The sequence below is a fragment of the Pogonomyrmex barbatus genome, unplaced genomic scaffold (assembly GCF_055798465.1).
Source record: "Pogonomyrmex barbatus isolate J1 unplaced genomic scaffold, ASM5579846v1 scaffold1, whole genome shotgun sequence".
Classification (NCBI taxonomy): Eukaryota; Metazoa; Arthropoda; class Insecta; order Hymenoptera; family Formicidae; genus Pogonomyrmex; species Pogonomyrmex barbatus.
This window is the reverse complement of record NW_028297098.1, coordinates 25,399,435-25,414,123: the sequence shown is the minus strand read 5'-3', so window position 1 is coordinate 25,414,123 and position 14,689 is coordinate 25,399,435. Positions and strand designations below refer to the sequence as shown.

The following is a 14,689-nucleotide window of genomic DNA, read 5'->3' as shown; positions in this document are numbered from 1 at the left end:
TGTTATCGCTGCCCGCAGAATAATTTCAGGATAACAACTTTTAACCGCGCCAGAATTACAAGTGATAACGAGTCACTCAAGGACTTAGCAATATTACATATTTCATTCTTATCAAAAAATTCGCAGAATTTCCTGACGGAAAAACTTTAAGTGTGTCAATTTAGCATCTTGCCGTTCTCTTAATATTGTTGTTACTCGACTTTCGAGTACGATTATGATTTTAAATGATCATGAGGTAATCAGTGTGATACGAGATTTCTTACATCTATCTATAACAATTGTAATTTTTTTAAATTTAATTTTTATATGGAAACAATTTTGTTACAAATCTTTTATATTTACACGTAACTATTTTTTTTGCAAGATGTTTTCCAAATTAAAAAAATATTATTAAATTACAATTTTTTAAATTGGCTAAAAGCTATGAACGTATGTTTTGATAAGTCTAAAATTTATTAAATTAAAACAAATGACAAACTATTAATATTTATGAATAAATTAAAAAAAAATTCACTCCAGCTTAATGAAAGAAGTTATGATAAATCTTTCATCCTGTTTCACGCGCTGGAGAGCGGAAGAGATTATATTTGCAGTTAAAACGCGTTGTTCAAACATTTATAATTATCTCCTTTCCGCCGAATGGCTGCATTCAAGTCCGGAATATCTGACGAAATCACGTCTATATACGGATTTGCTTGTCACTCATCGATATTTCAGGACCTCGAGCGCATTTCAGAGAAGCGATAGCTAAGATGCAAACATATACGCACTACGTACATATGTTCACACCCGCATCGCGATACTCTCTCGTAATGACGTAACCAATGACATCATTCGCCGGTTTAACGGCAAGCTCCGAAAGCTTTACAAAAGGAAAAAAAAAGGGTCGAATACAATGCCTTTTCGCCTCGATTTTAACCAGACTTGTCTCAGATTCGACCGAAATCCTGCACGCAACTGTGTGGTAACAATACGCAAATAGAACGGCCGGGAGAACATGATCACTATGTCGGATGATATTCCAGAGTTGTTTATGTTACGAAATATATATTGGGGTATATCGGTCGGATATGTCGGATATATATATTGGTTTCGACAATAATTCTCGGGGAGGAAGGCTTCTAAAGTGGGATGTTGAGTAGGCGGTCCTACGGCTTCGGATTTAGGAGAAGTTCCAACGTGATGGCATACTCAGCGTCTGTTATGCCGATGAAACTATCAGCGAAGGTCAATAGTTGTACATTTCGCACAATCGATGTCAAATAGGCGAGGCATGTGCGATGATTAGCGGCTCGCATTCAATGCTTGCAACATTTGTCCCGATATAGCCGGAGAAATTTTCATCTCTTTTTATTTATTCTCTGGTGATCCGTTCGTGGAATAGTATTTTAAGCCATTCTTGCTAAATCGTGATAAATTTAATTGAACGATCATAAGTCGAAGGGAGTCATACACGGAAGAACAGTTTTCTTGTAGGAAAAAAAATTTGATTAGATACAGATCTGAAAAAATAATTTTGTTGGGCTATAAAAATTATTATGTATTTAATATTGCAAAATTTGTATTTATATCCTATTAATCAATTTACATATCTAGATAATTATTTTGATGGCCCAACAAAATTATTCTTCAAATCTATATCCAGCAAAACTGTTCTTTCCACGTGTTTATGTCTATCAATGTAGATTAAATTCAATTTAATTTATTATTTTCTTTTCCTTTTTTCTTTGTTTCCTTTCCTTATTTACCTTTTTACATTTAAATTCTTAAAATTAAAAGAAAATAAAAGATAAATTAAATCGCAATTAAAATTAATCTACATTCGCAGAAGTGGACATGAGAGAGAGTATTTCATTATCAATTTTTGTTATCAAATTAAAAATAAAATCTTAATGAAGTTGAAATAGAATACGGAAACCTTATTACGTCCCTTGATTTGTGGATATTTGGATTTATGGAATAGAATAGTTCATTTTCAGAGGTTTGAAGCCAATCATATAGAGAAACAAGTAACTAAATCAAGAGTTGAATTAAACAGAGATATAGATTAAATAACAATTATGTAGTAAATTATGTAATAAATTATTATACAATCATTGTTAAAAGTTTCATTGAACAAATCATGCGAATGGAGAGAGAAATTTTATATTAAATGGCAAATTATTTAAATCGGTTATTAACGAAAAAAAATAGAATAGATTTGATTTCGCGAGTTAAGAAAACTATAATTTCCGATTCAAGTTGTACACATATATGTATATATGCGTAAGCATTTCCGAAAAATATGGTATATTACTGTCGAGGGCGTGAAAGATGAGGCACATAATTGCAATAAAAAAAAATGTCGCCGATAGTCTAACAAGCGGAATCGACAGATTGCATGGCACTCGTCGTGAGACGAGATAAAAAGGGGTAATGGCAATAAATACGAATGTCAAGGCCTTCGGTGCACGAGACGGATTAGAATCGACCTGGCCGTGAGTGCAGGAGGGAAAGAGAGACGGGCAGAGAGAGAGAGAGAGAGAGAGAGAGAGAGAGAGAGAGAGAGAGAGAGAAAGCGAGAACGAAGTTGTTCGCACTATTATGCGGATACGTTACGTTCAGAAACGATAGAGTTGAACGATTAGCAGGCGCGTGTAGTCACGACTCGAAGAATCGCCGTCGCCGAACAGCCGCCAACGTAATTTTTGAATCGATCGTTCCTTTGATAGAGAACACGCAAATGCATCGGCAAAGTAACACGTCGCGCCTGCAGAGATCCATGTAATAATCACGCCGGATATATGTAGATCGGAACACTTTCTCTTAAAAACGCGTAAACGCATAAATATTTTATCTCATTGTCATACGATAAGGTGATATATTAACGATATTTTTTTTATCATATCTCGATGTCGGTTTGCATGCCGAAATCAAGACCATCGTACAAATTATAAAAGCGATATCGTATCGCGAGCTGTGATCGGGAATACGAATTCATATTGAAAGGAAATCGACGTGTATGACGCGAGGAGGACACGTCGAAGGGCAAGGTCGACCGACGAAATCTTTGTTGGAAGACGTCGTATCGGAATTGCCAGGTCATCGATCAATTTTCCGATTATGTTGCATTATGAACGAGGGTTCGTGACGATCGCGAAACTGCCCACGTTCGCATGAACGATCGAAACAAATACGATTAGGCAGACCAACTTGTAATTGCAATTGAGCATAATTATACGAGGAAACTCATTGCTAATTTTTACATGAAATCACGGACAGAACGTAAATTAAGAATGTTACTTTAACTATGAAGAAATTATTTTTTTCTCGATGTTTTACGAATATCTCAATTTTTCTCTATCTACATAAATCAAAACAAACTTGATGTAAATGGATAAAAATATGTACACCACTAATCTTTGTAAATAATCAAAATGATCGTATAAAGGATGTTTACTCAAACCTGACAAAAAAAAATCTCCTAAGAATTCTCTAATTTGTAAAGCAATTTGTTAAAAATTCTAAGTAAAATGAAAGTATTTTTACATGTATTTTATAATGCATTAAATATTTATAATGCAAAATCTTTAATATTTTCCATTTATAAAAATTTATAATTTATAAAATAAAATTAAGTATCATTAAAATTTCTATATCTAAATTTGAAAAATTTTGAAACTAAGGAACTTAAAAAAATAAATATTTTATACTGCATAAAATTTTCAAACTTTATTTTCGAAAGCTACAACAAATAATTACATAATATATAACTGATAGAAAATTCAACTTTTATAAATATTCATCTTGTTAAACAAAATTATATCTAACATGAAATCGTCTTCAATACTGAATATTGGATTAATCATAAAATCAGTATATTCTAGTAGGTAGTCCTACTGTTATTAACAATTCAATCGGTAAATTTCCAATTATAATATAAAAACAAAATGTTATAAAACACAATTTTAAAAAATTCCTTAATTTTTAATAAAATTCCCAAAGAATTTTTTTGATTTTTCAAGGCATAAATAAATTCCTTGAGAATCCCCAGATTTCCCAGGTTGTTCCAGACGAAGATCCTATAATAATTTTTACACCCAATTATTCCTTGATTGAATTACCCATTTTACAAGTCTGAAAAACGCAGAGACTTCATTTCAATAGGAGAGAATTCAAATTAGCGTTAATAGACCCAGTTATCATCCTCCGAAATTGTTGCAAGTCACGAGACGGATATTTCGGCGTTCGTTCCCCTCTCGGATGGCCTGTACTCAGGCCATCCTCACGTTACGCTGCAACTAACCCACGTGGCATGCGTACATACGGTGTTTATCGGCGCAAGCGTATCGGCCGCGACGAATTCTCCCTGATTCGATCGCGTGTGCGGCAAAGCCTCCGGCTTTCGTGACGCGATCGTTTGCCGGGACAATTTTTTTCGGACGTGCGCGAGCCGCGAAAATGAGCGCGGCTATTCGAATGACGAATGGCGAACGACTTGACGTGCGACAAACGTTAACCGCTTGTCAAACGCGCGACACGCGCGTTATCCGAAGCGTGCCGTTCGCCCGCCAGGGATGGCGATCCCGTTGCAGCCAGGTTTCGCAACCTCGCGACCTGCGCGGCGACGTCGATCGGCATTAAACGTAAACAATGTTGACGCGAACGACATATTAGAACGACATATTGTGCGACAGGCGGAGCGGTCTCGCGGAAAAAGAACGGTACGGGACACTTTCTTTAACCATGTTCGACCGCAATGCAACCGCCGGCCGACCGTTCGCTCGCTCGCTCGCTCGCTCGCTGGTGCGCGCGAGCTCGCATGTACATGACCTACATATCTGGAATTGTCGGTTTTATTGGAATCGATCTATCGGATTCCGTTGCCGCAAGGATTCTAACTGAAGCGACGGAATGACTCGCGCGGCAACACGAGCAAGGATAAACGAGCAAGGCCGATACCGATTGAAAAATTAAACGTCCCTGTTCAACTTTTCATTCAACGAAGCTTCTCCGTGCATAATGCGATAGTAGAGCTGGAGCCTACGGATTTACTTATTATTACTTCACTCTTCGGATTTTACTTTGAGAATTACTCGCAATAATTAGACAGAAAGTGCAATTTAAATATAATTTTTAGATATAAGAATAGAGAAAAGAAGATAAGAATTTTTACATGATATAAAGAATTATTTATAGTGTTTCCACAGAGCACCATAAAAAATAATTTCAAATTTTCTAAACAATGTTGCGGAAGAAATTATTTTTTTTATCCTGCTAAACATTAATCCTGCTACAATTCAGATTTTTCATTTAAAATATTTATTAAATCATATTTATAAAAATTTTCTAAATCACATCTATACATGGAAAGAATATTTTGCTAAAGTACCTAAAAATTTTGACTAGACACAGATTTGAAAATAATTTCGTTGAACCGTTAAAATAATTATGTAAAACACTTAAGCGTGATAATGTAGAAAAATTTTTAACAGCAACTAGTTTGAGTGTCGTACATAATCGTTTTGATGATACAACACATTTATTTTCTATATCTAGCCAAAATTGTATATGCTTTAACAAAAGTGCTGTTTCCGTGCAAATTTTTCCTATAACAGACACGTAATAGACACATTATTGTTTCCACGCATTTCATCGCACGTTCGACGTTAACATCTCTTATCGAACTTTTCAAATAATTCGCAGCAGACGCGTAATGTTATATCAGCTCTTTTTACGATACTCGTGAAACTTGAGTTATATCTATATGCTTTTCCACGATAGTTTCGAGAGGGGAAGAAGGAGGGCAGGTCGTACTTAGACGATCCGTACGCTACGGCTTTGCCGTATATACGGCTGCAAATGTTATACTCGCTTGTTCGACTCACCTAACGTAGACGCGGCAGGTGGAATTGTTCACACGTCGGTCACTGGCGAGTCGCCGGCGATCTTCGAAGAAGTCCTTAAGCGCCGTGACACCCAAAACAAACACCACGGGGATCATGGCGACCTCCTTGCCGAAGGCGTTTATAGCCGGCACCCAATTAAGCAGCACGATGAAGATGAAGTACAGATTGGCCACGCGGTGGAACTGCTCTAGCAGGTTACGAGGTAGGAAGCTCAATGCCGTGTACTTCGTTGTGCGTACCCTGAAGAAGAAACGTGAGAGGGGAAGCGTGCAAGGGGAAGAGCGAAATAATCGATCGTCGTAAATCGGGGCAAATGATTCTTGCTTCTCTCACCTGTTGTCCACCCTGTCTCCATTGGGATGCTGTCTTTTCGGAGTCTTCGGGGGAACTAAGTGATTCGGCACTATTGTCCTTAAACGGGGCTCCTCCGGCAGCGGACCGAAACAATGAGCCCATAGTCTCCTCCACCAGGGAGGCGCGACGCTACGTCTTATCGTATAGATAGACTCCGATCTGCAAACAGTCACGACAGTCTGCGTTTAAAGTCTTGCCTCTTGTGCAAAAAGTATATTCCGAAAGAAAAATCGCATTTTATTGTGCAAAAAGTGCCGTTCATTGAATTTGTAAAATTTTATCAGTCTTGCGAGAATTAGTGTTAATGTCTCGAATTAATGTCATATTTTATATCCTATTATATATTAAACTTATCTTTTTCGGAGCAAAATTTTGATGGTTTCAAAAAAAAAGATTCTGAGATCGTTCTTTAAAAGTTAAACGGTCGATACTATTATAGATTAATTATTGCTGATGAAAAATGCAAATTATCTCTCAATATATTTTTAATGATCATGCAGCGTAAGATTGCATGCAATTTGTATTTACGGAAAAAACGATTTTGCTGAAGAGCTGTTACGTATGATGATATTGTCAAAGCTTTTAATATTATTCCCAAGAAGATTATTTTTAGATATCTATATCTGGTGACATTTTTATATACTTTAGCAAAACTTTTTTTCAGAGAAATCATATTTTTTTCTTTATTGCCTGATTCTTCAAATATTTCTATATGTATTTTTATATTATATCAAACTGATGAATAAAATCTTTTATTATCTCTCTTTTAATTTATAATTCTAAATATAAAAGATTCTCAAAGACTTTTAAAACTTTACTTTGATTACCAACGATTAAATTTCTTTCAATTTTTTATCAAAAAAAAAAAAAAAAAAAAAAACATATCGGCTGAATACAGAGCTTATCTTTGGATTTTGCGTGTAAGTGTAACATCTGCCTCGTAGATTTCTATTTATCTATTGTTAGTATTATTCCGTTACTCGATCGTGCTTTATCAACTCGGGGCAATAATAAATCGCGTGCTCTCGTACGCGCTTCGTACCTGGACGCCTGACGGGAATGGCCGCGAAAAGAAGGCATTCTGCCGGCAGTGGGCGGTCTGCCGTCTTCCCTGTGGCCTGGCGGCAGGATGAAGTCCGTTCTGGAGCCGACACGGTGATGTCCCGTTACAGCCGATTGGCCCTGCGTCACGTCCGCCACCTGACCCTGACTGAAGGCTCTCTGGTGACCCGGCTTTTTCAACGCCGACGGTCGGCCAGCGGACGTGGCGCTTCCCACCGCCGTCAACGGCCGGCCCAGGAATGATCCGTAGGTCTGCCATCCGGTCGTGCAATCCGCCAGGACACCACCGTGGCTCGCCGATCTCGCGTGCGTCCTCGGAAAGGGTTTCCTCCTGGCCGGCGAGGTGACCTCCTCTACGGCGTCCTCGTCCTCGTCGCCGTTGCTGTTTTTCGTCGACGTGCTCGTCACCGTCGTGGTAACGCTGGTCGTCATCGCCGTGCTCGCCGTGCTCGCCGTGCTCGTGCCATCGTGAAGGAACGACAGCGGAGGCGGCGGCTGGAGAGGCGCCGTCGAGATCGACGACGACGACGACGAAGTCGTGCAGCTCGGACGGCTTGCATTCGGGAACACGTAGAGGGATCCCTGTCTCTCGATCTCCTCGCTGGCTGCTTCCTGCGCGTCGTCCTCGGACATGCTGGCACATCTGCGTACATACCGCGATGCGGAAAAAAAATATTCATAGGCCGTGTGAGACAAGTGCAGAGCAAATATCTGCAAGGTATAGCGAGAACCGGTTGACTCTCCTGAGCAGATTTTCAGCAATGATACATGCTTTGAATTTAATTTATATTTTATGGAAAATGTGTGTTTTATTCTTGGCGAATAAAAAAAAGGGAAAGGGTTTTTCGTAATAATTACGAAACCGTTCGGATTTCGATCGGAATTATTTCATTTTAAGTAAAAAAACGCAATGAAAGTCTAGAATAGAAATGAACAATTTTATAATGAATTCACAGATAAGCTGTAGATAATGCCAAGAATTTTTCGCATATTTTGCATTTTATATAGTTTTTGAAGGAAAAATATAATCGTTACGAATTCATTAAATTTCTCAAAGCATATATATTTTTCACGAACATTTTTCGAAATTAAAGTTCTTAAAATCTGGGAATATTTAAAAACTTGCATTTGAACTTGCATTTTCTGGACTTTGGTATCGAAATACTAACACAAAGTATAGTTGACACATTAATGATAAAATAGTGGCGTATCATTGACATCGTTAAATAAAATGTCATACGAGAGATTGTCATGTGAAGGATTATCACAGCTGGTAATCGATTTACGGTCTAGCCCACGATGTAATATTCTGCCACATCTTTCTCCGCGACTATAGGTGAAAATGTATTGTAATCAGAATCAATACGATAGCAGGTATTCAATCTTCGATGGTACTAGAAAGATAACTCGTCTTCGTGTCCTCGCTCCAATGGTACGTGGTATTTTTCAGCGCAACTGTTCGGCTCGAAGTCCATACGTTCGTATTATTCCTCACGGGAGTTTGCTTATTCCCACGACTGACGAATCATTCGCGCTTATACGTATCCGGAATAACAATCGTACGTGCATCGCCGCGTGTTCCTTCCAAACAGAAAACGCAAATATAATCGCGAATCGTGTTTGACGCAATCGTGCAGTTTCGTATCGCAATTATTTCGCGGCGTGTGTTTCCTCGAATTGAAAAAAAACGGACACTTGGATAAATTAAAAATACAAAAATGTTAAAACGTCAAAGTGTCAAATGTCAAAATATAAACATCGAATAAAATAATTTTTAATATTTTAATTCTTATATATTAGTATGTTAATTTACTTTGTATATTTTATACCATTGTAGCGGAGGAGTTTTAGATGACGCTGATATCGGCAAATATCGGAATTAATACAAGAATGATAACGAAATTTTATCTAAGCTCTCTATCGGCGCGAACCTTTAAGAACGTTGATATCCGTTGATATTAAAACTAAATGTGGAAAATTGGCACATTGTAACGTTTGCTCAGAATTACATCACAGCCCTCATATATCATAATCAGATGTCACAAATCACATGCTGCACGTTCGTCGAACCTGTATTAATAATTATTTAATCAAATCGATCTTATCGAGCAGATATTTCTGTACAATCTATTGGTTTATACATTATACTTATTATTCATCGATTCCTGTCTGTTTTATTAGTAATGTGATGCGACAATATTTGGTAATTTCCAGATAAATGATAAATTCCGTGACACGAGAACCCAGCAGCATGATCGAAAACAAGCGTAAAATCAGACTTAAAATCCTATTTTATCGAAATCCGGAATTTATTATCAAGATTTATGGTTTCGGCATAATTTTGTAACTCTTACTCGGACGACGAAAGACACCGGATCTCTCTCGAGCAGCGCGGGTCATGGAAAACGTCATACGTGTAAAGAATGCATATCGGATATCCTGTAGAGATAACCAAAGTAAACCATATTTGTAAATAAAAAGCGCAGCGAGTGCATTAGCCGAGAGAAAAACCTTACAAAGTTTGCAAGATGCAGAAACTTAGAGCGCTCTCCGAAATATCGCGTTATTTTTAGATTCCGTTTCGTAACTGGTACGGCACTCGGAGATTAATCTTAATAGCCTCCCACTCAAAAATCATCGAGGTATAGCATCCACTTCGAAAGGTAGATTCGAGATTTGCGTATTCGAGTATTCGCCGAAAAGGAAGTGAAATTATATCCAATAATACAATCACACCCCGTATATGAAGAGGAACATCGCCGATGAACGCTTATCGTTCATTTGCGCGTCCAATGTAAAGATGTATCCTTCACCCGATGTATTTGCTAATGATTCCGACGATTTGCCGTCGATAGCGCTCGATAAGCGATCGATTTCGCGATTTTAACACAAAGAATAGGCTCCGTCATTCTCCCTGATTTCTTATTGACGTTAAAGACCTCGAACATCGGTATTGAACAACTGCAGCACGACACGAGAACAGCGTTCAGATTAATGCGCTTGATGAGCTTATAGATATGTAGAAATATAGATCGAGCTGGCTTCGATTGATAGAGACATCGTTTACTCCGTTCTCTTGAACTATTTCCCACCAGTCTCCGATCTTTATCTCGACCATCTATCTTCCAAGCTCAAACGGGTACCGTCATTCAAAATCATTCTTTTCGTGTAGAGGAAAAATCCTCTACACGAAGAGAATGATTTTGCTGAAGTATCTAAAAGTTTGGCCAGATATAGATCTGAGAATAATTTTCCTGGGCCATTAAAATAATTAGTAGGCCTTTCAAATTGATTACATTAGAATATCAAATACTCTTGCAACATTATCGTCATGCTTAAGCGTCCTACATAATTATTTTGAACAAATTGATTTTTAGATCTGTATCCGATGAAATGCCATTTTCCAGCAGACCCATTCTTTCCGTGTACAAAAGCAGTGCTATACAAAAGCGCCGTGTAACGATATTATCGCAACGCAATATAATACTTAAAGCTCAGAATTTTTTTCACGATTAATGAGATTACAACGTAATCTTACAAATACATCTGGAGATATATTTCAGGTAAATTTGATTTTTTTTTCGTCCTTTGGCATCCAACTTCCATTACTTTTATTGTGTTCACCGGGGAGCTTTAAATCGCGCTCATGTAATGTCTAATTCAAGTTCGAAGAAAGGCGAGGAGGGAGGGAGGGGGGGAGGGGGGGAAGGAGATGCGTGTCACGGATTGTCGTTCCCTCGTGCGTTCACGCGTGCATGCGCTAATGCACGCAATCGCGCGATCGCATGTGCGTGCAGTGCGATGAACGAGATTCCGGTGGACGATCGATGGGCGCGGGCAGCACCCTTCTTCTCTTCTGTGCGCGCAAATCGCTATCGGCCGAATGTAAACGAAGAGCATCAAGGGTAGAAAAAAATCGAGCGGCTATTAAATTGGGTCACCCGTTTACTCGCGTTACCGCCTCCTTTAATCACGCTTTATGCGCCGTTTGTTGTCATCATGATGATCGGAGCGAATAGAGAATTGCGGTATCGCCTATCGATCACCGAGGATTATTCGAGATTAATTTCGAAATCGAGATTAATTACCGCGTGAATGACTACCAATTATCTTAAACAATACATCCATTGTCTATGTATATGTCGATCAAGATTCTCCGCAGCATTTAAATTTTCTCGCGTAAAGATGGCCGAGTTGCTTTTTTTTTTTGACAATCCAAATAATCTTGCTTTTGAAAATGTATTAATAATCGAGGTTTTTTTTTTTTTGGATAATCTAAATTTCGTTTGAAGATACGTGTTTTCGAAGAAGAAACTTCAAAAGGTCATTTTCTCAGAAAAATAACATCGGTTATCCAAGAATATTAAAAGAACGGAAGTTGACAAGATCGTTCCGAAGAGAGATCTAAAATTAAAGATCAGAGATCTTTAATCCTACTCACGAGTTTATTTTTTTTGCGACTTTGATATCCAGATATTTAACGTGATAATACGAAGAGATTTATCAAGTCATCTCTCCTCGGTTAAACGGAAGAGTGACTTTTTTGATCGACATTGAAATAAACGCAACACGTGTAGCAAAATCTCTTTCTCTCTCTTCCCGTCTTTTCCTCTGGATAAAATACATAACGGAAACCAGATGGGATCCCTAAGACATATCCCATAGCGTGCGGTAGTAACGTATTTTATTGAAATTTTCGTTGGACTTAATGTGTTTACTCGATTACGTACGTGAGGGAAATACTGGAAACTCAAATTATATAACCTTCGGACCTGTCTAAATGACATTAACAATTCCCGAACAGTCTTAATAGCCGATAGTTAATCGTCAATAATGCAACACTCCCTTACGCTGTTTATTAAACTTGAACGAACGTTCGTATGTAAAGCTAAAGATATTTTTTAATTTAGTGTTCAATAACATCGTAGTTCCAGGTAATATCGCAATTTTCTTCGACATTCGTTTCAATCAGTCGACTGATAACGAGCGTATGCGATAAGCATGCTAATACGATCTCCGAAACGTGTACACGCAACATGAAATTTGCTGGAATCTTACTGGAGTACATAATCGATCCTTTTTTTTTTTCGGGCGAAACTATGTAACATTACTCGCATGTATTATTACGTCCTGTCAGCGAAATAAATCGACGAGGCGTCTCTCTCTCTTGGGAAATAATAAAACCGACATTTTTACGCGAGGCAAATGTTATAAAATAGGATGCAGAGTTAAATGAATGTTCTCTGGTGGCACGAAACTGGAGAAGAATCTGTATTTATCATAATATATGATAAGATTTTGCTTAAGTATCTAAAGTTTGACCAGATACAGATCTGAAAATAATTTTGTTGGATAATCAAAGTTGTACGATGTAGTTTAAACGTGATGAAAAAATTTTTGATATTCTAGCAGTCAATTTGGAGACCCTACGTAATCACTTGGATGGATCGACAAAATTATTTTCAGATCTGTATCTGGTCAAATTTTTAGAAACTTCAAAGAAAATCATTCTTTCCGGATATGTGTACTATTTTTTTAATTACATATTATTTTGTCGTATTTTTTATTGACGATAACAATACTGTTAACGTGAAACAGAAAAAAAATATTCTGATTTTTCCTACTTATTTCGTCTCTACACCCCTTTTTAGAAGAATTCCCTGAAGTGTTAAAGAAGCACTTAACAAAATAAAAAAGGGGTATTAAAATTTTTACTAACTACAAATATAGGAAATAAATGGAAAATGATAAAATAAAAGAAACTTTTGATTATATCTGCTAATGACTTTTTATAAATCGCTCACTGCAAAACTGAAAAATCATAAAAAATATTTACAATATTTCTTTAAATAATTTAAAAAATTTTAATTTTCAAAGATGTAAAGTTTAAATTTAGAATTGATATTAATTTAATTTTATGTTAAATTAAGAAATTTCTTAATTCTCTTTTCCCGGACTATATTTTAATCCCCTGAGTTCTCCCGCGGTTTTCCCTGACTGCTGACAATCCTAGATAATTCTTCATTTCATTTGTCAGGCACTATGAATAACGTTACGTTATATTTGCGCTTGGCATTATATAGCTATTCGCAAAACTGTCGGGAGATATTTTAGGGATCGATTGGCACATAGCGTGGAATCAGCCCCGATCAGCAGTCGAGTCAATTTACGCGAAAGAATGCCGTCCTGCTAAGAGAGCCGACAGGCAATTTTACGCGATTGCATTCAGGCGAATTAACCGTTACTTTACGACGCTGCAAACTGCTAAGCTTTTCCCTGCCGCGTTTGCCTTTTCAGTCCGACCAATCCCGCCGCGACTTCGTTTAAATTCCATGAGATTTAAAGGGAATAGACCGGGGTCCGGAATCACTTCAAATTACGCCGTGTCTTCCTCGGAATATCCTTGCCGTCTATTACAAAGGCTAATTATCTAAACGTAATCCCAGCTAGATCCATCACTAATTCTCACTGGAAACCTTTCACTCCTAGCTTGTCGCGACTCGCGACTCAAAAACCGGGCGCGAGCGCGCTTGATCGTCGATCGCGATCTTTCCGAAATCGACGTGGTCCCACCTGTTTCCCACTCTCACGTGGTAAAATCGTGCGATCTCGCTCGCGGGGAAAATGATCGGAAACCAGCGGCCCCATAGCACGGCTGACTTTCCCGTGAAAGACGTCGTAGAAGGAAAAGAGGGAAAAGTTTGTGCGCGCGCGCGCGCTTGCGCGCGCGATCGGCCGCGTAACGCGCGGAAGGGTTAAAAAGAAAAGAGACAAAGAGAGAGGGAAGGAAGGGAGAGAGAGAGAGAGAGAGAGAGAGAGAGAGAGAGAGAGAGAGAGCTCACATTTTGCCTGGCTCCCGACGTGGTCCACGTGGCCCCGTTGAAAGCCGATGACGTCTTGCTCCGAATTCATTCGGAGCCACCTCGACACTCTCGCATCTCTCCGCGCGCCCGTCGGGGAAAGTCCGCGGCGAGAGGAATGAATCACATACGCGGACGACAAACACCTGGCAAAAAAAAAAAAATCGATTCCGCATACGCGCAGATCTTCTCTCCGTGGAGGCACGACTTACGAACGCGATCGGATACGCGTGGGATTATTTTTTTTCCTCTCTACATGCACACATACGCACGCACACACTCTCTCTCTCTCTCTTTCTCTCTCTCTCGTTTTTTTCTTCTCTTCTCTTTTAGTAATTTTCAAAATTCGCGTATCAGCGAACTCACCTCGACGTTTCGCGGGCGCGTTATCGCGGCCAATTTGCCGCGACTGATAAGCGCGATCGCGTCAGACGTCGCTCCGTTAAGTTCGACGGCCCGGATGACCGACGAAAGCACCTATTCCACCCTATCGTTGTGCACGTACTGACGTCCGCACCAACCAGC

General features: G+C 38.6%; 1 protein-coding gene across 2 annotated transcripts in view; it reads right to left on the bottom strand.

Annotated features, from left to right (window-relative positions):
- The window catches only part of LOC105427535 (phospholipid-transporting ATPase VD), a 25,284-nt gene extending 10,595 nt beyond the window's left edge, over positions 1–14,689 (bottom strand). The window contains exons 1-5 of one of the 2 annotated variants that reach the window (XM_089071275.1): positions 14,531–14,687; positions 14,147–14,310; positions 7,285–7,947; positions 6,222–6,401; positions 5,868–6,128 (exon numbers count right to left, since the gene is read on the bottom strand). In XM_089071275.1, the coding sequence (XP_088927401.1) occupies positions 5,868–6,128; positions 6,222–6,401; positions 7,285–7,937 (1,094 nt within the window). In that variant the 5' untranslated portion in view covers positions 7,938–7,947; positions 14,147–14,310; positions 14,531–14,687. Of the gene's footprint in view, positions 1–5,867; positions 6,129–6,221; positions 6,402–7,284; positions 7,948–14,146; positions 14,311–14,530 lie in introns of both variants that reach the window. The other variant, XM_089071268.1, reaches the window with a different exon arrangement.